The sequence below is a fragment of the Manis javanica genome, chromosome 10 (genome assembly GCF_040802235.1).
Source record: "Manis javanica isolate MJ-LG chromosome 10, MJ_LKY, whole genome shotgun sequence".
Lineage (NCBI taxonomy): Eukaryota > Metazoa > Chordata > Mammalia > Pholidota > Manidae > Manis > Manis javanica.
This window is the reverse complement of record NC_133165.1, coordinates 32,123,442-32,151,143: the sequence shown is the minus strand read 5'-3', so window position 1 is coordinate 32,151,143 and position 27,702 is coordinate 32,123,442. Positions and strand designations below refer to the sequence as shown.

The following is a 27,702-nucleotide window of genomic DNA, read 5'->3' as shown; positions in this document are numbered from 1 at the left end:
TGAGCTGTAGACATGTAGACATTCTGAGAAGCTCAGGAGGGAAGAGTTGAAAAAGGAGGTATGTGTGGAAATGAGGGCTTTCACAGCTCCTGTGTGGAGGAAGTCCAATGTGCCCAGGGTGGGGCGCAGGCTCAGACCTGCTGAGTCTCTGTCCCACCTTGCAACAGCTCACAGGCTCAGCATGAGGTGAAGTGAAGACTAATGCGGAATTTTAACCACCTGGGCTACACACTGAAGGAGTACCAGCCACAAAACCAGTCTACAAAGACTGAGGAAGTAGTTTTCTCTTTCTTTTTATTTATTTATTTTTCTGTCTCCGTGTCTGAGGAAACTGGCAAAACACACCTGACTTCTGAGTTAATGGAACAAAGAATTCAGCGGCCACACATGACAAAGAATACATACTTAAAAAATGTTGAGAAGTCAACAAAGGAGCACACAACAATAACCCACAACAAACAACAAGAGCCCTGGGGCAGAGGGCAGAATCTGATTACCAGAGTTGTCACATTATTAAAATGTCCAGTTTTCAGCAAAAAAGTTACAAAACATGCAAAGAAAAAAGAAAATATGGCTCACTCACAGGAAAAGGAGATTTACAGAAGCCCTGCCCATGTGCTCCCTGTCTCTGGTCAGCGGGGAATAGTCCCAGCCAGCCGAGTTAGGAGGGCACCAGTCATGTTCGGCAGTTATTTGAGACCAAATTTAAACACAAATTCAATCAGAATCCCAAAAGGCTTTGGAGGGGAACCTGACAAATCCATTCTAAAGGTTGTCTCTAAGAATCACACAGGAAAAGTTTTGAAAAATAGGATGAGTGGGACTTGCTCTTCAATATATGGAAAAGCATTACAAGAGCAATGAAAGCATCATCTTATTTAGCATAATTATAAAATAGCTCAATAAAACAACAAAAAAATGAGAGCACTTACAAGCTATGAGTCGCGACTCAGACTGCAAATAAGGGAAAGCCCAACATAACCAAGCTACTCCAGTATCAAAGCGCACCAATCACTGGTCTGCAAGAACTCCCATGGACTCTGACCTTAGAGGAAGTGGCCATCCTAGGAACCAAACTGGGCCAAATGGATGAGTGCCATGATTGGCCACCAGGGATTGTGCTGGCTCTGAGGTCTCTGCTTCTCTTTCTGGAAAGATGTGGGCAACAGACAAGAAGTAAAGCCACTACAAATGATAATTTAATCCAGGGTAAAGACAGTATTTCAAATCAGGGACAAAAAGGCTAATTATATGTTGTAAGGACACTCGTTAGGAAAATAAAAATAAGACCCTTACAACAAGCCACATCTTGTCAAGAAAAAAATGGGAAAAGATCAGTGAATAATTCTTTTTTTTAAAGGTTATTTAATATATAAAGAACATTTAATATGTAATTAGGTTTCAAAAGGAAACTCTGCTGCATTTCTTTCAAATAAAAGATAAATTTCACCATTACATGAAAGTTTACAGGGCCAAAAATAGTTACTGAACCATTTTATCAAAAGAACTCATTTTTGTTCCCAAATTCCTGTATCTGACATTCCTGAATCACATTTTTTTTTTAAAGTATACCTCTGCAGCATCAGGGCCTTAGAGCTGCAAGTAACAGAAAAATCTCAACTCCAATAGGCTTTAGCCAACATTACTATATGACCTCAGGTCTTGCCGATGCCGAGCAGCTTCAGAGCTGGTTAATTCAAGGCCCCGTATGCTTGCTGTCCCAGGTTCCTCCCTCTCCCTGCTCCACATCCTCAGACTACCAGCCCTGAGCAACAAGACAAAATCAACAGTTGTATCCAGATGGAAATGCCGTTCTGCTTTTGCTCCTTTTATCAATGATAGAACTTACCCCCAAATCACCCAGAATACTTCCCTAAACATCCGGTGGTCATATGCCCAACCCCAAATAATCTCTGGTGAAGGGAGGAAAAATAGGCCACACCAAGGCTCTCCAGCCAGATAGCAGCAGAGCAGCCTGCCAACCAGCTAACAGGAATGGGGTAAAGTAGGAAGAATCAAGGCACAGTCTCTGCCCCCACTATTCTGCAAACGGTTCTTAACATTAGGGTACATACACTGTATCTCTGCAGGCACCCCTTTGAGTCCCATCAGTAGAAACCATAGGTTTTCTAAACATAGCACTGTTTTCAGAGTAATGAACACCACTGTTTGCTACTATTCCTTAATACAAATGTTTATTGTCAACAGTGCATGACCTGCTGTGGATAAAATGAGAGTTCCTGGGGCCAGGATTCTTACCTGGCCCTGGTTGACTAGCTCACTGCACACCTGTGGGCAATACATGGCTGTTGACTCTATATAAAGAGCTCTGCCCAGTGCTCTGGGCATGAGTGGTGGCAGTGCCAAAGACAGAGGCCTAGAGGACAGCTGTGTGGGATGACTGTGCAGAGAGGCCCAGAGGACGGCTGTGTGGACAGAGGGGCCCAGAGGCAGAGACCAGCTTGCTGCATGCAGACTCGCTCTGAACGGGATTTTGACTGACATGCCACCTGGAAATAAAGTTGGGCATAACCCTTTCACCCCAAGAATGTTTTGCTGTCAATTTCTTTGGTCACACTGAATCCATAGCGAACTTGCCAGGGGCTGAAACCCATTGGCAAGACAACTGGCGAAAGTCGGCAGAGTTCATTGTTGACCAAGGAAAAAGACAGGCCGCCCTTATGAGAGGGGTGCTTCAGCGGGCTGCCCCTGTGAATGGGGAGACAGTGGATCTTCCACCAATGAGTATGTGGTCTGAGGTGGCTGGTCTCCTAGAGGACTGGGCCCCACCCCAGGACTGGAGGCAAGTGGAGGTGACACCTGAGGCAGTAGGGGTGGCCCCTGATACAGTAAGCAGATCGTTTGAGAAGCAGAGTGCCCGTGAGGCAGCAGGGACTGTGGGTTGGCTGCTTCTCACAGTCACAGGGGAGACCCAAGAAATGGCGGCATGAGAATGCAAGCCGCAAACTTCGGTAGATTCACTGAGGGAAATGGCATTGGTGCGACAGGTTACATGAGAATGCGAACTGCAAACTTCTGTGGATTCCGAGGAAGATGGCCTTGATGCAAGAGGCTGCACAAGAGCCGGCAGCAAGGTGTCACTGGAGACGAGACGGCAGCACTGCTGCGTGCTCTGAAGGAGGAAGAGGCCATCAAGGAAAAAAACGAACTCCTGGGGGAAGCACAGGCAGAGGTGGCACGAGAACATCAGCTGCAAAGCATTGAGCTGAAGGTAAGAGACCTTCTGAAGAATGGGGTAGCATTGCTGCGAGGCACAGTAGAGAAGGTAAAGGTTGTAGCAGAGGAGGCACTCAGGGGAGGAGAGAAAGGTGCCATCAGCCCCAGAAATGCAGGAGCTGGGGAAGGATGAAGGGGTGGTGCCAGAGACACTGGCGCCTCCTGTATTGAAAACACACCCAGTAGTTGTAAAGAAAATAAAGACCCAGCAGCTGAAAGGAGAGGAGCAGCCCCCTCCCCAGGTCATGGAGCACTCTATGGTCCACCCCTATACCGAGGCTGAGCGGGTGGATTTGGGCTCTCAGTTTAGGCAGAAGCCCTCGGAGTCAATACCAGCTTGGTTCCTGCGTCTGTGGGACATAGGGGTGGATGGAATTGTTCTGTCAGGATCAGAGTTGGGAAAGCTGTCTTCCCTGACAGTGCAGCCTGCCTTGAGGCAGTAATTACAAAATGCACATCAGACCACAAGGAGTCACTCCCTCCTCCATTGGCTTATGGCTGCACTTCTTGCTGTGTGGCCCAATCCGGGTGATCTGCCATCCTCTCCTGTTAGATGGCAGACATATGCTGAACTCCTACAGGTGCTATGAGAGCCAGGCATAAGAAATGCCATCTATAGTCCAGAGAATTATAACCCAGATGAAGAGATTTTCACTACTGGGATGAGAAATATTATACTTCAAATGGCTCCTACATGCCTCTTTGGGTCTCTAGTGGCCATTCCTTCCCCTCACTTAGGGCAGCCCATAGCGAGGTGACACGTACAGCAGCAGACTTAGGAGAGGCAGAAGCAACAAGAATCCGGAAAGAAATAAGACCTATTACTCACAAGAACAATTTACAGGGCCCTATAAAGGTTATGACGACCCAGATGTGGGTTGATTTAATACAGGCAGGAGCAGATGGAAGGAAATTAGATGGAAAGTTCAACAGGATCTTATTAGAGCTATGGCAACAGCTGAAACCGAGCAGCAGTTCCAGCCATTAAGACCAAAGAGGGAGAGGTCAGAGACAGAGCCACAAGTCCAGCCTGTGTGTCTGCAAGACTTTTTGCTGGAGAGGCTGGAGAACAATGTTCAAGCTTCCTTGCACAGGGACCATTGCAGAGGACTAAGGGCACATGGATTGAGAGGAGAGAATCCTGGAGGGGTGGAGTGTGGATAAAATGAGAGTTCCTGTGCCCAGGATTCTCACCTGACCCTGGTTGACTAGCTCACTGCACATCTGTGGGCAATACATGGCTGTTGACTATATATAAAGAGCTCCACCCAGTGCTCTGGGCACGACATGGTGGCAGGGCTGCAAGGCTGCAGGAGAGCAGAGCAGAGACTGGGGTGGTGGCAGCGCCAAGGACAGAGGTCCAGAGGATGGCTGTGTGGGACAATTGTGCAGGACAACTGTGCAGAGAGGCCTGGAGGAGGACGGCTCTGTGGACAGAGGGGCCCAGAGGCAGAGACCAGCTTGCTGCATGCATACTCACTCTGAGTGAACGGGATTTTATTGACTGACCTGCCACCTGGAGATAAAGTTGGGTATAACCCTTTCACCCCAAGAACATTTTGCTGTCGATTTCTTTGGTCACACTGAATACATAGCAAACTTGCCCGGGGCTGAAACCCATTGGCAAGACACCTGCCTTTGCCGACTTTATAAATGTGTTTTCATTAAACCAGCTAAACCAAGACAGGCAAACACTTTTTAAAGAAAGGCATTGTTTGGCTTCTTTATTGAAGAGCAAACCAGTAACAATGGCATCATTACTTATGGATGCCAAAAACCAGTAAGAGAATAGATAAGTGTTGTGGTGCTTTCCCAGAACTTTTACAAAAACTTTCAGAGTTCATTTAAGAAAAATATAGTGAACACCTATATGCTTACCACTAAGTTCAATGCTTGCTAAAATTCTCCTTTTGCTTCATCTACTATAAATTATTTTGTTTCTGAATCATTTGAAAGTTCAGATATCATGCCAGTTCATTCTAAATTCAGCATGAGTGTCCTAGAAATACTTTCATAACCATTATCACACTTAGGAAAAAGTTACCTCTAATTCCCTAACATCATCTAATACCCATTCCACATTTAAATTCCTCCAATTGACTCCAAATAATCTATGCAGATGTCTTTTAGAGACAGATGATTTTAAATCCAATCAAGGTTTGTGTGCTGCATTTGTCTCTTTAGTCTCTGTATCAAAAAGTTTCCACACCTTTCTTTTTATAAGGACATTGAATTTTGAAGTGAGGCCAGTTGTCCTGTAGAATGCCCTATGTCCCAGATTTGTCTGTCTTCTCCACTGAAGCTGTTTCACTATCTCCTGTATTTCTTGTAAACTAAAAGATTAAATACTTGATCAGACATATATTATTGTGGCAAGAATAATCCACAGAGCAACATTAAATACTTAACATGCTTCTCATCAAGAGGCACGTGTCATTGCTATTCATAATGCCGCATTTGATCACCTGGTTAAAGTGGGGCAATCATTCCATTGTAAAGACACACTTTTTCCAGTTCCAATGAGAAAGATATGTGGGTGATACTCTGGCAGTACACAAATACCGTTTCTTTTGCATCTAATGATCTTAGCATTCACTGACCATCTTTGCCTAGATGCAAAGGGGCAATTTTTCAAATTCTGTCATTCCTTCTACATTAGCTGACTTTTTCTTCTACAGACAGTCTTCCCACAATTGGAGATGGACAGGTGCTCCTACTTAAAGGACGGGGAAAGCCCATTCTTTCCTTGATTACAGAGTAAAGAGTCTATGTAAGGTTTGCCTCTAATGGTGGACAGGGGTTTAGCCTTTCTCTTTTTTGTGTGTTACTGTGGACTCAAGAGTTTTGTTTATTCCAATGTTACCATCATTCTTTTTAACTATCAAATTACCTCAAATTTGACAAGAGGGAACCCGTCAAGCTAGCCTCCACGCCCTTCAGCATATCCCCATTAATCTTGGAGTGCCTCCCTGGGTTTTGACACGAGGTCCCAGGCTCACCACAGACACTTCAGGGCCCAAATCTAGCATTGACTATTTCCCCATGGAGTCCAGTTCCTCGCAGTAAGGCAGTGTTGGTACTGAATCTGCTCATTGCTTATAGGCCCTCTGAGTGGACAGAGATAGGAAATATACATATAATTTTAATTATATTTTCAAGTCATATTTGTCATTATAGAGTTTTACATAAATTCTTTGATTTTATGGTTGTCTCCTCAAACTGGAGGTTTTGGTTCCTAGAAACTTTAAAATTTCTTTATTTTATAATGTACATAAAATAGATTGAAAACAACATTAAAATTAATGTGTGATATTTATAAATTTTTGCAGGCCCTTTTCTCCTTAAACACATCCAATTAAGGATGTATGGTCATAATACCATGTTCAAAGTTTCTTCAATTATTTTCTCTGTGAGTAGGTTACCAATTTTATATAAAGTTGTTGATTTATTTGTTTTCAATTTAGAATCTGCTTTTATTTTTGGATATGTAAACATTTACATTTGTTCATGTCAAAATTTCATAGAAAGGTATAATCAAAGAAACCTGGCTTCCATCCCCATTTCTACCACCCTGTTCACTCCTGCCTCCATAGATATCTTGTTAGTTTGTAGTTTATCCTTCTGGTGTTTCTCTTTGCAAAATAAGCAATTTGTGTGTGTGTGTGTGTTTATGTGTGTGTGTATTATTTCCTTTTACTTCTTAAAGAAAAGGTAGTATGCTATATATAGTTTTCTGTACTTAGTTTTTCTCAATAACATTGTGGTGCAGTACTTCAAATTTGTCAAACATGTCATTTATAATGCATGTTGTAGTATAAAAATACAAAGAAACATTGGCATTTAGAGGTATCTCCCACAACCATTATTCAGCTATGGGGAGATATTACCTACTGATAACTGATTTGACATCCACTATGTCAAACATTCACAACATGCACATGTTGCACACTTATCCCAAGTACACTTCAACTGTCAGCTTGATACTACAACTTGCAATTTTCAAAAGGCTTCATATTCCACTAATGAGCAACATTGGCATTAGATGTGTCTTATGTCACATTTTTAGAATTTGATCCTACATTGGAGTCATCATTTGAGTATTACATTATTTCTAGAAAAAACAATGTACCCACATTTCTTAAATTGACAGATTTCCCCTTAGCATTAATTCCTTTCTTACATAATAGTTTGATTTTTTTCTCAAAAGCATTCATGCATATAAAACATTTACACAGAGAGGGGGAGCCAAGATGGCGGCGTGAGTAGAGCAGTGGAAATCTCCTCCCAAAAACACATAGAGCTATGAAAATATAACAAAGAAAAATCTTCCTAAAATAGAGACCACAGGACACAGGACAACATCCAGACCACATCCACACCTGCAAGAACCCAGCGCCTTGTGAAGGGGGTAAGATACAAGCCCCAGCCCGGCGGGACCCGAGCGCCCCTCCCCCCGGCTCCCGGCGGGTGGAGAGAAACCGGAGCAGTTTTTTTTTTTGGCGAGCGCTTTTTGGAAGCCTTAGAGGGACGGGCCCCCGTTGCTGGGGAGGCAGGGTGGCGGGACCGGTGAGGAGGTGCCTGGGAACAGCGCCGGAGGACAAAGAATATCCCGCGTTTCTCCCTGCGAGACCTGGGGGCGGGTGCCTGAGACTGGTGCCTGAGGACGGAGGAGGTCGCGCGTTTTTCCCCTTTTTTTTTTTCTCTTTTTGGCAAGCGCTTTTTGGAAGCCTTGAAGGGACGGGGACCCCAGTGCTAGGGAGGCACGGTGGCAGGACTGGTGAGCGGGTGGCTGGGACCGGCGCCTGAGGACAAAGAATATCCTCCGTTTTTCCCTGCGGGACCGGTGGGCGGGTGCCTGAGACCGGCACTTGAGGACAGAGGAAATCGCGCGTTTTTCCCCTTTTTTTTTTCTCTTTTCTGCGAGTGCTTTTTGGAAGCCTAAAAGGGACAGGGACCCCGGTGCTAGGGAGGCAGGGCGGCGGGACTGGTGAGCGGGTGCCTGGGACCGGCACCTGAGGACAAAGAATATCCCGCATTTTTCCCTGTGGGACCGGTGGGTGGGTGCCTGAGACCAGCACCTGAGGACGGAAGAAATCGCGCGTTTTTCCCCTTTTTTTTCTCTCTTTTTGCCAAATGCTTTTTGGAAGCCTTGAAGGGACAGGGACCCCGGTGCTAGGGAGGCAGGGCGGCAGGACTGGTGAGCGGGTGCGTGGGACCAGTGCCTGAGGACAAAGAATATTGAGCGTTCCTTCCCTGCGGGACCAGTGGGTGGGTGCTTTTTGGAAGCCTTGAAAGGACAGGGACCCTGGTGCTAGGGAGACAGGGCAGCAGGACCAGTGCGCGGGTGCCTGGGACCGGCACCTGAGGAAAAAAAAAAAAAATCGCGTGTTTTTTCTTTTTTTTTTTCCTTTCTGTTCCCTCTCTCATTGTTGCTGTTGTTGTTTTGGTTTGGAGAGTGCTTTTTGGAAATCTTAAAGGGGCAGGACAGGTCACTTAGACCAGAAGCAGGGAATCTGGGGATCTCTGGGCACTCTAACCCCCTGGGCAGCAGGGAGCACAGAGGCCCCTTACGGAGATAAATAGTCTCCTGGCTGCTCCCCCTCTAACGGGGCTCCACCATTTTGGAGGAACAGCCCCAGCCAGGCCAAGCCCACAGCAACAGTGGAGATAAACCCCAAAGCAACTGGGCAGGAAGCAGAAGCCCTGTCTGCGCACAGCTGCCCAGCACAAGCCACTAGAGGTCGCTATTCTCCCAGGAAAAGGCTACAAACCAACAAGAAGGGAAGCTCTTCCAGCGGTCACTTGTACCAGCTCTGCAGACTATCTCTATCACCATGAAAAGGCAAAACTACAGGCAGACAAAGATCACAGAGACAACACCTGAGAAGGAGACAGACCTAACTAGTCCTCCTGAAAAAGAATTCAAAATAAAAATCATGAACATGCTGACAGAGATGCAGAAAAAAATGCAAGAGCAATGGGATGAGATGCAGAGAAAAATGCAAGAGCAGTGGGATGAGATGCAGAGAAAAATGCAAGAGCAGTGGGATGAAGTCCGGAAGGAGATCACAGATGTCAGGAAAGAGATCACAGAAGTGAAACAATCCCTGGAAGGATTTATAAGCAGAATGGATAAGATGCAAGAGGCCATTGAAGGAATAGAAGCCAGAGAACAGGAACGTATAGAAGCTGACATAGAGAGAGATAAAAGGATCTCCAGGAATGAAACAACACTAAGAGAAATATGTGACCAATACAAAAGGAAAAACATTCGTATTATAGGGATACCAGAAGAGGAAGAAAGAGGAAAAGGGATAGAAAGGGTCTTTGAAGAAATAATTGCTGAAAACTTCCCCAAACTGGGGGAGGAAATAATCGAACAGACCATGGAATTATACAGAACCCCCAACAGAAAGGATCCAAGGAGGACAACACCAAGACACATAATAATTAAAATGGCAAGGATCAAGGACAAGGAAAGAGTTTTAAAGGCAGCTAGAGAGAAAAAGGTCACCTATAAAGGAAAACCAATCAGGCTAACATCAGACTTCTCAACAGAAACCCTACAGGCCAGAAGAGAATGGCATGATATACTTAATGCAATGAAACAGAAGGGCCTTGAACCAAGGATACTGTATCCAGCACGACTATCATTTAAATATGATGGTGGGATCAAACAATTCCCAGACAAGCAAAAGCTGAGGGAATTTGCTTCCCACAAACCACCTCTACAGGGCATCCTACAGGGACTGCTCTAGATGGGAGCACCCCTAAAAAGAGCACAGAACAAACCACACAACATATGAAGAAGGGAGGAGGAGGAATAAGAAGGGAGAGAAGAAAAGACTCTCCAGACAGTGTATATAACAGCTCAATAAGCGAGCTAAGTTAGGCAGTAAGATACTAAAGAAGCTAACCTTGAACCTTTGGTAACCACGAATCTAAAGCCTGCAATGGCAATAAGTACATATCTTTCAATAGTCACCCTAAATGTAAATGGACTTAATGCACCAATCAAAAGACATAGAGTAATAGAATGGATAAAAAAGCAAGACCCATCTATATGCTGCTTACAAGAAACTCACCTTAAACCCAAAGATAAGCATAGACTAAAAGTCAAGGGATGGAAAAACATATTTCAGGCAAACAACAGTGAGAAGAAAGCAGGGGTTGCAGTACTAATATCAGACAAAATAGACTTCAAAACAAAGAAAGTAACAAGAGATAAAGAAGGCCACTACATAATGATAAAGGGCTTAGTCCAACAAGAGGATATAACCATTCTAAATATATATGCACCCAATACAGGAGCACCAGCATATGTGAAGCAAATACTAACAGAACTAAAGAGGGAAATAGACTGCAATGCATTCATTGTAGGAGACTTCAACACACCACTCACCCCAAAGGATAGATCCACCGGGCAGAAAATAAGTAAAGACACACAGGCACTGAACAACACACTAGAACAGATGGACCTAATAGACATCTATAGAACTTTACATCCAAAAGCAACAGGATATACATTCTTCTCAAGTGCACATGGAACATTCTCTAGAATAGACCACATACTAGCTCACAAAAAGAGCCTCAGTAAATTCCACAATATTGAAATTCTACCAACCAATTTTTCAGACCACAAAGGTATGAAAGTAGAAATAAATTCTACAAAGAAAACAAAAAGGCTCACAAACACATGGAGGCTTAACAACATGCTACTAAATAATCAATGGATCAATGAACAAATCAAAATAGAGATCAAGGAATATATAGAAACAAATGACAACAACAACACTAAGCCCCAACTTCTGTGGGATGCAGCGAAAGCAGTCTTAAGAGGAAAGTATATAGCAATCCAGGCACACTTGAAGAAGGAAGAACAATCCCAAATGAATAGTCTAACATCACAATTATTAAAACTGGAAAAAGAAGAACAAATGAGGCCTAAAGTCAGCAGAAGGAGGGACATAATAAAGATCAGAGAAGAAATAAACAAAATTGAGAAGAGTAAAACAATAGCAAAAATCAACGAAACCAAGAGCTGGTTCTTTGAGAAAATAAACAAAATAGATAAGCCTCTAGCCCAACTTATTAAGAGAAAAAGAGAGTCAACACAAATCAACATAATCAGAAATGAGAATGGAAAAATCACGACAGACTCCACAGAAATACAAAGAATTATTAAAGACTACTATGAAAACCTATATGCCAACAAGCTGGAAAACCTAGAAGAAATGGACAACTTCCTAGAAAAATACAACCTCCCAAGACTGACCAAGGAAGAAACACAAAAGTTAAACAAACCAATTACAAGCAAAGAAATTGAAACAGTAATCAAAAAACTACCCAAGAACAAAACCCCGGGGCCGGACGGATTTACCTCGGAATTTTATCAGACACACAGAGAAGACATAATACCCATTCTCCTTAAAGTGTTCCACAAAATAGAAGAAGAGGGAATACTCCCAAACTCATTCTATGAAGCCAACATCACCCTAATACCAAAACCAGGCAAAGACCCCACCAAAAAAGAAAATTACAGACCAATATCCCTGATGAACGTAGATGCAAAAATACTCAATAAAATATTAGCAAACAGAATTCAACAGTATATCAAAAGGATCATACACCATGACCAAGTGGGGTTCATCCCAGGGATGCAAGGATGGTACAACATTCGAAAATCCATCAACATCATCCACCACATCAACAAAAAGAAAGACAAAAACCACATGATCATCTCCATAGATGCTGAAAAAGCATTTGACAAAATTCAACATCCATTCATGATAAAAACTCTCAGCAAAATGGGAATAGAGGGCAAGTACCTCAACATAATAAAGGCCATATATGATAAACCCACAGCCAGCATTATACTGAACAGCGAGAAGTTGAAAGCATTTCCACTGAGATCGGGAACCAGACAGGGATGCCCACTCTCCCCACTGTTATTTAACATAGTACTGGAGGTCCTAGCCACGGCAATCAGACAAAACAAAGAAATACAAGGAATCCAGATTGGTAAAGAAGAAGTTAAACTGTCACTATTTGCAGATGATATGATACTGTACATAAAAAACCCTAAAGACTCCACTCCAAAACTACTAGAACTGATATCGGAATACAGCAAAGTTGCAGGATACAAAATCAACACACAGAAATCTGTAGCTTTCCTATACACTAACAACGAATCAATAGAAAGAGAAATCAGGAAAACAATTCCATTCACCATTGCATCAAAAAGAATAAAATACCTAGGAATAAACCTAACCAAGGAAGTGAAAGACTTATACTCTGAAAACTACAAGTCACTCTTAAGAGAAATTAAAGGGGACACTAATAAATGGAAACTCATCCCATGCTCATGGCTAGGAAGAATTAATATCGTCAAAATGGCCATCCTGCCAAAAGCAATATACAAATTTGATGCAATCCCTCTCAAATTACCAGCAACATTCTTCAATGAATTGGAACAAATAATTCAAAAATTCATATGGAAACACCAAAGACCCCGAATAGCCAAAGCAATCCTGAAAAAGAAGAATAAAGTAGGGGGGATCTCACTCCCCAACTTCAAGCTCTACTACAAAGCCATAGTAATCAAGACAATTTGGTACTGGCACAAGAACAGAGCCACAGACCAGTGGAACAGATTAGAGACCCCAGAAATTAACCCAAACATATATGGTCAATTAATATTTGATAAAGGAGCCATGGACATACAATGGCAAAATGACAGTCTCTTCAACAGATGGTGCTGGCAAAACTGGACAGCTACATGTAGGAGAATGAAACTGGACCATTGTCTAACCCCATATACAAAGGTAAACTCAAAATGGATCAAAGACCTGAATGTAAGTCACGAAACCATTAAACTCTTGGAAAAAAACATAGGCAAAAACCTCTTAGACATAAACATGAGTGATCTCTTCTTGAACATATCTCCCCGGGCAAGGAAAACAACAGCAAAAATGAGCAAGTGGGACTACATTAAGCTGAAAAGCTTCTGTACAGCGAAAGACACCATCAATAGAACAAAAAGGAACACTACAGTATGGGAGAATATATTTGAAAATGACAGATCTGATAAAGGCTTGACGTCCAGAATATATAAAGAGCTCACACGCCTCAACAAACAAAAAACAAATAACCCAATTAAAAAATGGGCAGAGGAACTGAACAGACAGTTCTCCAAAAAAGAAATACAGATGGCCAAGAGACACATGAAAAGATGCTCCACATCGCTAATTATCAGAGAAATGCAAATTAAAACTACAATGAGGTATCACCTCACACCAGTAAGGATAGCTGCCATCCAAAAGACAAACAACAACAAATGTTGGCGAGGCTGTGGAGAAAGGGGAACCCTCCTACACTGCTGGTGGGAATGTAAATTAGTTCAACCATTGTGGAAAGCAGTATGGAGGTGCATCAAAATGCTCAAAACAGACCTACCATTTGACCCAGGAATTCCACTCCTAGGAATTTACCCTAAGAACGCAGCAATCAAGTTTGAGAAAGACAGATGCACTCCTATGTTTATCGCAGCACTATTTACAATAGCCAAGAATTGGAAGCAACCTAAATGTCCATCTGTAGATGAATGGATAAAGAAGATGTGGTACATATACACAATGGAATACTACTCAGCCATAAGAAGTGGAAAAATCCAACCATTTGCAGCAACATGGATGGAGCTGGAGAGTATTATGCTCAGTGAAATAAGCCAAGCGGAGAAAGAGAAATACCAAATGATTTCACTCATCTGAGGAGTATAGGAACAAAGGAAAAACTGAAGGAACAAAACAGCAGCAGAATTACAGAACCCAAAAATGGACTAACAGGTACCAAAGGGAAAGGAACTGGGGAGGATGGGTGGGCAGGGAGGGATAAGGGGGGGGAAGAAGAAGGGGGGTATTAAGATTAGCATGCATGGGGGGGAGGGAGAAAGGGGAGGGTGGGCTGCACAACACAGAGAGGACAAGTAGTGACTCTACAACATTTTGCTAAGCTGATGGACAGTAACCGTAATGTGGTTGTTAGGGGGGACCTGATATAGGGGAGAGCATAGTAAACATAGTATTCTTCAGGTAAGTGTAGATTAAAAATTAAAAAAAAAAAAAAAAGAAAGAAAGAAAGAAAAGGGGGATTACTCCTTAACAGGATAAAACTATTGGTAAATCAAAGATCAACGCATGCTTTAAATATCCTTAATGTTGATCACTTAAAGGGTGTCAGATGATCAGCTATGGAGGTACTCTTTTCTGATAATATTCCTTTCTCTTAATTAAAAAAAAAAAAAAAAGCAGTTACTGTGTGCTGACCTCCAATGAGTTCTGCACAGTGGTATAGAGGGCATGTCAAAGTGTGGGCAAAGGGTCTGTTTGTTTCTACGCAGAAGATCAAGGCCTAGCTTGGATACCCAGAAAATGAACTAAGATACGATATGAGGAGGAGCTTCCGGCATCAGCACTCTCTGGAGGACTCGTGCCGGGGGATGATCATCAAAAAGCCTCCACAGGGATCCGGACGATGCTGCGGTTGTGGCTGCATCCAGCCCACCATCTCCTGGACTTGCCATGAGAAGGAGGAGGGAGATGTCTAGGCTGGCATGTGCATACAGTGAGACAACGAATTTGACTGGATCTGTACTGTTGGAACTCAACCAGGAGTTGGGAGGGGTGCAAGTTGTAGCACCCCAAAATCTCATGACTATAGACTATCTATGGTTAAAAGAACATATGGGATGTGAACAGATCCCAGAAATGGGCTGCTTTAATTTGTCTGATGGTTCAAGTACAGTTGGAAAATATCCATCATATCATAGATAAATTTTCACAAATGCCTAGGGTGCCTAAATGGTTTTCTTGGCTTCACTGGAGATGGCTGGTAATTATAGATTTGCTTTGTTTATGTCACCGTATTCCTATTATGTCAATATGTGTGTGCAAATTAGTTAGTAGTTTAAAACCTATACATACTTAAGGTACTATACAAGAAGATATGTCAAAGAAATAATCAATCCTCCCAAGTTTCCTTCATATGCTACATCTATAGCTTTTCTTCTTCCTTCCTAATTACAAACTTTAAATAGAATTCGTGCCTCATATCGAATTTACCGAGTATCATAATTCCTCCAGGTGGTAAAGATACCTCGAGACAAGTGCTGGGCATAGAAGCCACAGGGCATAAATCTGCAAAGAAGTAAAAAGCTAACCTTTGCAAACAATATGGCTTCTCTCTCACTTACCAACTTTACATTTCCCTGTATGGCCCCGGAAGATGACTGGTTAGCCAGAGACGGGTAAGATTCCTCAAGGGAGGAACAACCTAAGACAGGCACAGTCGCAGGGGGGCCATCAGGTGAGAATTTGGGGATCAACAGAGGTGAGGCTCAGAACCTCACCCCCCCTGCTTTGAGAGAAATCTTCTGCATCCGTGGATGTTTTGCTGCCCTTGTCTAGCCTGGATTAATACTTAGTCCATAGGCACACACCTGATCATCTGATCATCTACATTTGCCTTCTTACAGCACTAAACTATGTTTTCTACCTTTATCTTGCATCTACCTACCACTTCAGCATTTTATTAAAAATAAAAATAATAATAATAATAGGAGAAATGTGGGATCAACATATAAATCAAGTACAAAAATCAAATGAATATTCATATTTGACCTGATGGTTTATAGGTCATATTGCATGATCAAAACCGAAAGTTTCTGTGATGACTGCCCTTGTACTGTTCACCATGTAAGAATTTATTCACTCTGTAAGAATTCGTTCACCATGTAAGAACTTGTTCGTTATGCTTCAGAAGATTGGAGACTGACGAGAATTAGGCTTGAGATGGATTAATGATTGTACATTGAGCATTGACCCCCCTATACTGAATTTTATTGTTGTTAACAACCATTTGATCAATAAATATGAGAGATGCCCTCTCAAAAAAAAAAAAAAAAAAAAAAAAAAAACATTTACACAGTTTCACTCTATCAATTACCTGATTTGGTTAAGTTGTGACTTTGTAAATGTTTCTATACTTTTGTTGGATTCTTTCTGTTTTCCCCCTATGATTTCTATGAAGCTCATGTTTGGTTCTTAGGTGGACAACATTAATATATAGGATATTCTCAGGTTCTCTCTCTATGAGTTCTCTGATATTTAGTAAGGGATGACACAGGAAGTTTTCCAATATTCATTTCATTCACAGAAAGCCCACTAACCCTATCTCCATCAGTTTTCTGATGCCAACTAAGGGCTGAATTTACACAAATTACATTACTGCATTCATAAACTTTCCCCTGTGAGTTCTCTATGCTGTGACAAAATATGACTTCACACAGTAAAATTTTTCACATTTGAGTGACTCAGGGTATCTTTCTTGTGTGAATTACCTGATGTTTAGTGAGAGTTGACTTCTTTCAGAAGGACTTCTCACATTCGTTACATTCATAAGGCTTCTCCCTGTATGTGTTCGCTGATGTACGGTGAGGGCTGACTTCACACAGAAGGAATTTCTGCATCTCTTGCATTCATAGGGCTTCTCTCTTGTGTGAGTTCTCTGGTGGTTAATGAGGTTTGACTTCACATAAAAAGTTTTCCCACATTCATTACATTCAAAGATGTTCTTCCCGGTGTGAGTTCTTTGATGCACAGTGAGGTGTGATTTCATACAAAAAGATTTCTCACATTCACTACATTTATAGGGTTTATCTTCTGAGTTCTCTGATGTATAGTTGGGACTGACTTGTAACAGAAAGATTTCCCACACTTATTACATTCACAGGGCTTCTCCCCAGTGTGTGTTCTCTGGTGTTCAATGAGATGTGACTTCTGGAAGGTTTTCTCACATTCCTTACATTCATAAGGCTTCTCCCCTGTGTGTATTCTCTGGTGTTGACTGAGGGCTGACTTCATGTAGGACTTCCCACATTCATTGCATTCATATGGTTTCTTTCCTGTATGAGTTTTCTGGTGAACAGTTAAGGTTGACTTATGCCGAAAGGTCTTCTGGAATTCATTACATTCATAGGGTTTCTCTTTTGAATGTGTCCTCTGGTGGTCAGTGAGGTTTGACCTTATAGAAAAGGCTTTCCCACATTCATTACATACATGGGGTTTCTTTTCAGTGTTATTTCTCTGATGAATATTAAGAAGTGACTTCACATAGAATGATTTTTCACATTCATTACATTTAAAGGATTTCTCTCCAGTATGACTTCTCTGGTGTGTGATTAAGGTTGATTTCAAGTGGAAGGCTTTCCCACACTCATTACATTCATGTGGCTTCTCCCCTGTGTGTGTCTTTTGATGTTTAGTCAGGGCTGACTTTTTGTAGAAGGACTTCTCACATTCTTTGCATCCATAGGGTTTCTCCCCTGTGCGGGTTCTTTGATGTATAATGAGGATGGAATTCATAAAAAAGGTTCTGCCACACTTATTACATTCAAGGACTTCAAACCAGTGTGGATTTTCTGATGTTTAGTGAGATTTGACTCCACACAGATTTTCCCACATTCGTTGCAGTCATAGGGCTTCTTCCTTGTATGAGATACCTGGTTTATAATTAGGACTGACTTATAACAGAAAGATTCTCCACACTCGGTACATTTGTAAGGTTTCTCTTCTATATGCTTTCCCTGATGTACACGTAGGGCTGACTTACAATGGAAGGATTTTCCACATTCATTACATTCATAGGGTTTCTCCCTGTGTGTGTTCTCTGATGGTCAGCAAATTGTGACTTCTGTAAGAAAGTTTTCACACATTCATTATATTTAAATGGTTTTTCCCCTGTATGTGTTTTCTGATGATGCCTGAAGTTTGATTTTGCAATGAAAGATATTCCACACTCATTACACTGATAGGGCTTCTCTCCTGTGTGAAGTCTCTGATGGATTTTTAGGACTGAGCTATGACGAAAAGATTTCTTGCATTCATTACATATATAAAACTTCTTCTCTGACTGAGTTCTCTGCTGACCAGTAAGGGCTGACTTCACAGGAACATCATCACATCCACTCGGTTTCTCTCCTGTGTGAGAGATCTGCGGGTCAGTGAGTTGTGATTTCTGGAAGGTTTTTCTACATTCATTACCTTCACACAATTTCTCTCTTATATGTGTCTCCTGATGTTTAGTGAGGCAGGCAGGACTCCTGGTGAAAATATTTCTTGCATTGACTACATTCAAAGGTTTTCTCTTCTGTGTGAGTTCTATGAGGTTGGGACATCTTGCTGAAATTATTCTCATTTTCACTAGATTCATGGGTTTTCTCTTCCACATTAACTCTCTGATGCTTAAATAAGGCTGACTTCTCATACTAACTTTGGAGTGATTCTTCCATGTGTGAGTTTCTTGATGGCCTTCAAGGGTTGACTTGTCACTATTTTCCCCATGTTCCTTATAATCACAGGATCTCTCTTCTGTTTCAAATCTTTTATGTATAATAACAGCTGCCTTATTAAGGAAGTCTTCTTCACATTCACTGTCTTCAAAAGGTAGTCCCAAAGTCTGAATTTCCTGTTGCTCAATAAGGTCCTCATTATGATTTAGGGGATTTCCATCTTGGTTAATGTTCATTAGATTTCTTTCCAGTATGAGTATTTTCTTGATTATTATCCAGAAGCAACTTCCCACATGAACTGACTTCATCAGAGTTATTACTTGAATGGTTTTTATCACTAATAATTGATTCTGAAACATTTTCCAAACTCATCCCATGTGAGTCATATTGACAGGGTGTTTTTCTGAAAACATTCTCCCTCTTCTTAGTTAGTGTTTTTTTATTGATGAGTGAAACTTGCCACAAATGCTTATCTTGGTTTTCCTGGCTCCTGTCTATAAGGTAATAAGAAAAATTAGGTATACTTTAAAAATGTTAACACTTTTCCTAACTAAGTAGAATTTATTATATCACTGATTCTCAATTTTCAGTCCCAAACTCCTAGGATGAAATCCCAAGCACGTGTTCCTCCTTGCATCAGATAAAAAACAAAAATATAAAGTACCTGCTAAGTGGAAAAAGTAAAGTACAACTATAGTAAACACACCATATATTTGCTATTTTTAAAATATGACCTTCAGAACTAAAAAGGGGAAACTAAGCACAAGAAAAAGTGAACTGGGGGAAAAGCACAGCAAAGAAATTCACAGATAACTGGGTAACCCAGCAAAAGCTGTGAACAGGAAGTAGAATAGGGGCTACTAGCATGCATAGATGTTCAAGAGAAATAGCATAGGAAGTCTTAGGTGTCGGATAAAACATATGATCTATATCTGTATAAATAGAGCCCACTATCTATATACTAATAGACAAAATAAGATTTACATAGTTGTTCAAAATATACTTATAAATGTACTATATTTTTAAAAACTGTTTATCTCCAACTTCAAGTCACAAATCTGATACAGATTCTTAAATCAGCTAGTCTGCTTTCAGCTTTGGTTCTACTAAAAACTCAGATGTTCTGTACAAATGCATCTTTCTCCTACTCTTCTTTCTTTCCTCCTTCCCCCCTTTCTTCTCTCTCTCTCTTACACACACACACACACACACACACACACACACACACACACACATACTTTCTTCAAATCAGGCCTCAAGCCCCATTTTCTTGAACATTATAGTCATTTTTCATGAACACACTCTGGAAAATGTTAACTTTATCTAAATGGCATTTGATGACATTGAATTTCATAATATATTACATTATTTTGTTCACCCACGTTAATTACATAATTTCAGCCTATGTTCTTAGCAGGTTTTAATGCATCTCCAGTTGCCTTTGAATCCAGAGTATAGAGCTGGTAGCCCTCAACAAGCAGTATGCATTGGAATTACCTGGAAATTTTTATTCAAAATACAGAATATAGATTGTCATGGTCCCGTGTCAATCTGCAGACCCTATGAATCAGAATCTACAGGAATGTTATGTAGTCCTATGTACTCAGGAAATGCTTTCTGAACACATATCGGGATTAACAAATGAGTATATATATTACATACATCAAAAGAAGGATGTATAATATATAAAGTAAAAAAAAGAGACCTTCCATATGGGGACAAAAGCTTCAGGCAATAAACAGACGTTTTCAGTTATCACAGTATTTGATCAAGTCTGAGTTTCTTACGACTTAGCCGATAACTGAAATGGGAATTCTAAGGGAGAGATGAATGTTCACTACAGCAATTAAGAAGCACTTCAAAACAGAGATGAAAGATTTAGCTCAGACATAAATTACATGTAAAGATAAGCACAACAAACTATGTGGCAGGCAGTGCTCGGCCCTTTCTTAAGGATCTAGACAAGCAACCTCAAGAAGAACTGCAGATGTGGGGAAGATCTAGGAGTAATATTTAGGAGGCTGTACCAAATGGACCTTATGAGTTTCTGAGCAACAACAAAAGAGATGAATATGGAATGATATATTCATTTTGAGAAGAGGTGCCCTCTTAAGGAATAGAGGGCAACCCTAAGTTGATATATACGGCCAGCAACAAGGCAAAATGGATAGTTTAGTCTTGAAGTGAGGTACTTAGAAGTAGGAGGGAAGTAAAGCATGAGGAGAAATAAGGTTCTGGTTTGAGTGAAGTCATTGGAAGGTAAAAGTAAAGACTACAGAAGAGTGTTCAAAGGAAAATAAGAGAAACTAGGAAAGATCAGTATTACACATGATTTTCAGGAATAGGAATGTGAGAAGAACAATTTGGAAGAAATTATTTTAGGGTTTTTGCCACATTGACAATGAGAGTACTGGAGCACCTAGGTAAAGTGGAGAGTACAGAGCAGAGAAGTAAAGATGAGGGGGGTAGGGATTTTTCAATCATCAGGTAAAGAAAGAAGTTTAAGTCTTGGGAACAGATGAGGCACAGGGGAAAGTATTATAGAGAATGTCCCTCAGAAGACCTAGTCTTGACAAACTCTTCCCAGAAGTGTGATAATATGATAAAAAAATTGTTATTGTAAGATGCCTTAATTATTGCCAAAATTGGTATAAAATGCCATTTCACTATCATACTTTTTATTTATCTGATTACTAATAAAGTTGTAAATGTTCTCATTTATCATTTGTGTTTATTTCCCATTTGCCTTTTTTTCATGTATGTCCTTTGTCCATTTCTCTGTTGGGTACCTCATTTTAAGACTTTTTCTTATGAATTTGTAGAAACTCATTATTCAAAAAAATTTTACTGATAAAATGTGCTTGGCACTATCCTACAGAGTGGAAATGCAGAAATGAAAAAGTTCCCCAAATACTGTTCTTGTGAAGTTTATATTCTAGTGGGAAAAGCAGCAATAAAATGAATAATATAAAATGCCCTATTTCAATTTCTGTTTGATAAAAGCCATAAATGTATTTTTGATAATAAGCCTTTTCTGGTTACATTATAAATAAGTTATTTTACTTTATGTCATCTCTTGATTTCTTATGTTCTGATGAATGTTCTTAATAAGTCAATTTGTAGTATTTATGTGTTGTTTGGGAAATCCTTTCTTGAGGATCACACATGTATGATCATACATTTTATCAAGATCATATATATATATATATGCCCCTATTTTTTGTCTTCTAGAGTATTTATATACTTTTTTAAGCTGATTTATTTTAAATTGACTTTTATATAATGGTAATAGACAAAAATGTTTTCTCCCAGATAGATAAATAATTTTCTCAGTATCACTTATTGGATAATCTCCCCTTTGCTGGTTCTCTCATATACCTGATTTCTGTATAGGTGGAGCTGGTTATGGGATCTTATTTTTGTTCCATTTATTTTTACACAAATATCACACTCTTTATAACAAGTCATATAAGTAGCACTGATATTTGAAAGGGCAAGCTCCCAAACCTCATTCTTTTTAGGCTTCAAAAAGTGCATTGGTTATTTTGGGGTTTTACTCCTCCAAATTTTAAAATTTTGTATCTAGTAACTAAAATCTGATGTCCTTTACATTTTAATTCCATTCTGATATCCAATCCCCACTTAAGTCTTAAGTTTAGTTCTCTGTTAAATCACTACTCAAAACAGTCTTCTTCTATATTAGTTTATCATTTCTTGATTGGAGTTCATTTTCTAATAGAGTCCTTAAGAAGAATTCATGAGAACATTATTTCCCTGCATTCTTGCATATACTAACTTATTTTATCACTGTCACCTTAATTGAATGACATTTTGTCTACATATAAAATTATAGGGATGTACTTTTAATCTTTAAGGATTTTATAATTCTACACTGCTTTTAGCACTGAATGCTATTATGGATGTCTGAAATGTTTGATTTTTTTCTTTCTCTTGAAAATGACGTAATTCAAATTCTGAGGATTTAATGTACAGTTGTTACTAGTGGTGACTATAGTTAATAATCTGGTGGCGTATGCTTGAAAGTTGTTGAGAGTAGATCTTGATCATTCTCACCACACACACACAAAATTACCCATGTTAATTATTACATAAGGTAATGGATGTGTTATCTTGATCTTAGTAGTCATTCTACAATATGTATCCACATCAAGTCATCATGCTATACACTTTAAATATATACAATTACATTTGTCAATGATTCGTCAATGAAGTTTTAAAACATGACATAATTTTTCATTTTGGCAACCCAAAAGGAATCTTTCTTTGAAAATACAGTAACTTCCCTAGGGTAAATCTTGGTAGTGACCGTTCTGAGTCATTTTTCATAAGTTACACTGTCCTTTTTATGTAGATTTCCAGTCTTCTTTTACGTCAGGAAGTTTTTCTTTATGCATTTGTTCTATTCAATTACTTTTGGCTTTCTACTTTGGGGACTGAGCTGTATGTATGTTGGGTCTTTTTCAGTCTCCCACATGTAATCTCTTTAACTTTTTGTTTCCAGCCCATCTTGCTCACTTTCTCTCTTACAGGTTTGTTCCTGTAGTTTCAGCATCATTGTGCTCCTTCCAATTTCACATTTTATTGTTGAGATTTTTTTTTCTTCAAATGCACTCCCAAGCACTGGAAGCTTACAGATAATCTCCTGTGGTTCTCCATCTCCTTTATCTCCCACCTAAGTTCTTATAGTGCCTATGTACTTTTACATCATAAAAGCAATTGCTTCATTAAGTTGTAAGATGTTCATAGTAAAATACTTGGTCACAATATTTATCTTTATGACAATATTTTTCAGGTGAGTGTTTTTCATTCATGCCTTTTTTTCTTATGAAAACTTCTATGCATCCTGCACTGGCCGCTGTGGACCAAGGACTTTTTATTGAATTTGAATAGCTTTTATTTCTCCTGGAAAATCTCTGGGCATTTTCATATTCAAAGTCCTTTTTCTCCCCAGACTGCTACAAAAACCAATACTTTATGCAGCTAAGGCTTAAATTCCACTTGAACCCCACTCCTCTGCTTCTCAGAACCAAATCAGGTAATAGAGAAGTTCTTGCCACAATCGTGTTCAATCTCTTCCTGATGTTATATTAAGGGTCATGCACCTCACATTTCCTTCTGCAAGTCTCGCTCTGGTTCCAGATGCGAGTACACAGCTTGATTTTTTACTGCTTTCAACAGTTCTTCCACTTATATCATGGTTTCAAGTTCACCTATTTCCCACATTTGTAGAAATAGGAGTCTGCAACTCATTTCTCATTCCCCTGGTTGGTTTTAGATGGCTTACAGGAAGAAAAGGGAAAAAGCTCACTTAACATTTCCATCTTCAAACTAGAAATTCATTATCTCCTTGAAAAGCACCTGTGCTGGTCTCTAGAATATGCTTTCGGCTTCCTTCTATCTTACACACTGACATCTAAGTGTTGTAGAGCTCTGGATTCCAGCATCTTTTCTTACCTTTCCACATCACTCCCCAAGGCTTGGTCATCACTGCAGAACATCTCTTAACTTGCAACTTCCCAATTTAATCTGCACTCCTGTCTTCTCCAGCTCCAGATTTGTATGTCCAAATGCTTCATCAATATCTAAACTTGAAAAGTTAATAATCATCTCGAATCACTGACAATTCTGAAAGTAATCAATTAAAAATTTTCTCCCAAGCTACTCCTACCAACTTTCCCATCTCAGTGACCACCACCCACCTCCTCATGTGGCTCAAATACTAAGTTTGCCTTTATCCCACACACCACATTCTATTCAACAGCAAGTCCTACTCTCAACACACAGCCATGTTCATCCCCTCCACTGCCACATTACCCACACAAACTGTTTCTCATCTGAACCCTGCAAGCACCTCCCCTGGGGAAAGCAAAAACCATCAACACCCCCACAGCTTTGTCTCCACATGAACTTGACTACCAGTCCATGTTTTCATCAATAGGACTTTACTACATCAGGAAAGTCTTGCCCAGGAAACTAAAAGTTGCAAACGACTTTAATGTTCAGTTGATTTTTTACTGCTTTCAACAGTTCTTCCACTTATATCATGGTTTCAAGTTCACCTATTTCTCACATTTGTAGAAGCTTCCCTAAAACCTTATAAACAAACTGCTCAACTTTCCAACAAATAATGAACTTTTATTCTCCAGGACTCTTCAATCCTTGCTGTGTCCACAAATCCTAAACTATTATATTAGCATCCTTACCCAGTGGTTATCAAGCCCCTGCATTAAAAAATATACTTTAATTCATATTCTCAAACCTCATTAAAATTTTTTTTGTTTACTCCCATCCATCATCATGCTACTAAGACTGTCAGGGTGTGCAATAAACAAACTTCCCTTACCAATGGGTGATTTGGGTGGTGCTTTGGTAGAGCAAGCATTTCACATTGTCTTTCTGCTTCTATTTCTGTCCACCATCCCTGCCCCTGTCTCAAATTTTCTCTGGATGGTAGCCAAAGAAATTCTTTTAAAACATAATCAGTTGTGAGTTAGGGCAGCCAACATCCAAAAGACAAGAAACAACAAATGCTGGCAAGGATGCAGAGAAAGGGGAAACCCTACACCACTGATGGGAAAGTAAATTAGTTCAACAATTGTGGAAAGCAATATGGAGGTTCCTCAAAACACTAAAAATAGAAATACCACTTGACCCAGTAATTCCACTGCTAGGAATTTACCCAAAGAAAACAATATCTCAGATTCAAAAAGACATATGCAAACATGTTTGTCACTCAACTATTTACAATAGCCAATTTATGGAAGCAACCTAAGTGTCTGTCAGTATATGAATGGATAAAGAAGATGTGGTACACAAAAGAATATTATTCAGCCATAAGAAGAAAATAAATTCTACCATTTGCAACAACATAGATGGAGCTAGAGGGTATTATGCTCAGTGAAATAAGCCAGGCAGAGAAAGACAAGTACCAAATGATTTTACTCATTTGTTGAGTATAACAATAAAGCAAAACTGAAGGAACGAAACAGCAGCAGACTCACAGACTCCAAGAAGAGACTAGTGGTTACCAAAGGGAAGGGGATGAAGAGAATGGGTGGGGAGGAACAGAGAAGGGGATTAAGGGGCATTATGATTAACACACATGATATAGGTAGGTCACAGGGAAGGCAATACGGCATGGAGAAGACAAGTAGTGACTCTATAGCATCTTACTATGCTGATGGACAGTGACTGCAATGGGGTGTGGGGTGGGGGACTTGATAATATGGGTGAATGTAGTAGCCACAATGTTGCTCATGTGAAACCTTCATAAGATTGTTTACCAATGATACCTAATAAAAAAAAACAATCATTTGTGGAAACCCATTAATAGCTAACCATCTCATTCAAAATAAAGTCAAAGCCCTTGCCATGTTCTGAAAGACATCACTTGCCCTCTGGCTAGCTCTCTGATGTCACTCCCACCAGCATTCCTCTCAGATGCTTCCCTAAAGCCATACTGGCCTCCCTATTCCCAGAGCACCTCCAATAAAATCCTGCCATAAGAACTTGGCCCAGCTTTCCCTTCTGTCTGGAACCCCCAGAATGTACCTGACTCCTTTATCTGCTCTAATGCTGACCTCATCAAAAAGAAAATCTTTAAAAGAGCACACCCCACACCCTATCTCCTTTCAGCTTGCTTTAATTTTCTTCATGGTCCTTGTCACCACTTGGTAAGTAGGTTTATTTTTTTACATCTATCTCCCCTGCTAACAGGTAAGCTCTAAGAGCTAAGGGACACTTATGTTCACCACAATATCACTAACACCAAGATGATGGGTGGCATCGTAGGAACATTTGAAGAATTAATTAATGTCTGCTGGTGCGGGTAGAGGCCATGAAAATGGAAGGGAAAGGAATACTAGAAAAAGAAGAGCCAAGAACGAAGGTCTAAGTTGAGACAGGCAGGGGTTCAATAATGGGGACAGGAATGGCCTATTTCCCTAACAGCAAAAAAGGAAAGCATTTGTATTTCAGAGTGATAAATGGAAGGTTATCTGAGGCATGCTGGCTTGCTGTTTAGTTACTTCTAAAGGGCTGAGGACAGTAAATAGAAATCCTGAGACACAGGACACAGGTCCCAACCTCAGAACCAACACACCTGGGACCCAGTTTCCTCTAGCTTCTGTCTTTCCCCTGTAATGATTAACTCGCCTGGATCACGATGATCTGGGAATTCTCCCTCTAGTGGCCAAGGCTCTTCTTGCTCCAACCTGAAGATCACCTCTCGTTTGATGACGCAATACCCTCCAAGGGAGGTAAGAAGTAAGACTTCTTAGGAGCTGCTGGGACACTGGGGCCTCTGAAGGACATGGAAGGTGTAACTTTAGGAGTCACATGATAAAGGTGCCATTTTGAACCTTTCATTATGGAGGGAATGAATGGGAAAATTTATCTTTCACCCATGAGATGTACACACAAATATTATTAAACTCCACAGAGAGCCCATAAATTTTGACAGCTAAGAAGAAAGAAATGCATGCTGTAAGGTATTACACAGAGAGAACGCCTCACCCACAAAAACCAGGTGGCTGTAGTTCTCCAGCATCACATCCTGGTACAGGGTCCTCTGTGTACCTGTCAGCTGTAGCCATTCATCCCGGGTGAAGCTCACAGTCACGTCCTTGAATGACATGGATACCTGACAAACACATTTCTGTTCAAGCCAAAGAGATCGCAGTGAGTGACAAGAAAGGCATGTATTACCATAAATGAAATAACATGTTTATTTTGAGAATTTGCTATAAATATCATATAGGTTGCCTAATCTACACTTTTGTGTTTTACTTTGTAGGATAAAGTGATACCATGATAGGAAAACTCAAAGACAGTATATTAACTTATTAATTCAAACAAAAAAACTAAAAGTACTTACCATTTGTCTAAAACTTCCAGGAATGTAGGTAGTTAAATCAATCCTTTTTTTTCCTACCCTTAAGCAGCTTAAATCTTAGTAGAGACCAATCATAGTTATGAACATCTATCCTGTAATAAGATATTATGACAACCATGCTAGGATCATTTATAATTAACAATGGTAGGAAATATGGCTGTATTTTCTATTGTTAGATGCTGGGCTTCCATGAATAGATCTTGGG

The 27,702-nt window shown here is 40.3% G+C and overlaps 3 protein-coding genes across 4 annotated transcripts in view; 1 reads left to right on the top strand and 2 right to left on the bottom strand.

The window, feature by feature from the left end:
- The window catches only part of ZNF12 (zinc finger protein 12), a 32,582-nt gene extending 30,262 nt beyond the window's left edge, over window positions 1–2,320 (top strand). The window contains exon 7 of one of the 2 annotated variants that reach the window (XR_012122167.1): window positions 2,209–2,320. Coding sequence is in view for 1 of the 2 variants with exons in the window: in XM_073215101.1 (XP_073071202.1) it covers window positions 2,209–2,234 (26 nt within the window). In the remaining variant the exon portion in view is untranslated. The remainder of the gene's footprint in view (window positions 1–2,208) is intronic. The other variant, XM_073215101.1, reaches the window with a different exon arrangement.
- The window catches only part of LOC108404770 (uncharacterized), a 94,962-nt gene that overhangs the window by 26,314 nt on the left and 40,946 nt on the right, over window positions 1–27,702 (bottom strand). The window contains exons 5-7 of the mRNA XM_073214263.1: window positions 27,119–27,260; window positions 26,759–26,906; window positions 24,059–24,186 (exon numbers count right to left, since the gene is read on the bottom strand). Of these exons, the coding sequence (XP_073070364.1) occupies window positions 26,764–26,906; window positions 27,119–27,260 (285 nt within the window). The 3' untranslated portion in view covers window positions 24,059–24,186; window positions 26,759–26,763. The remainder of the gene's footprint in view (window positions 1–24,058; window positions 24,187–26,758; window positions 26,907–27,118; window positions 27,261–27,702) is intronic.
- On the bottom strand, window positions 278–18,126 carry LOC118969402 (uncharacterized). The gene is given in 3 exon segments (XM_037003693.2): window positions 278–1,148; window positions 16,634–16,961; window positions 16,964–18,126. Coding segments are annotated over 3 exon segments (1,173 nt in total). The 5' UTR covers window positions 17,658–18,126; the 3' UTR covers window positions 278–997.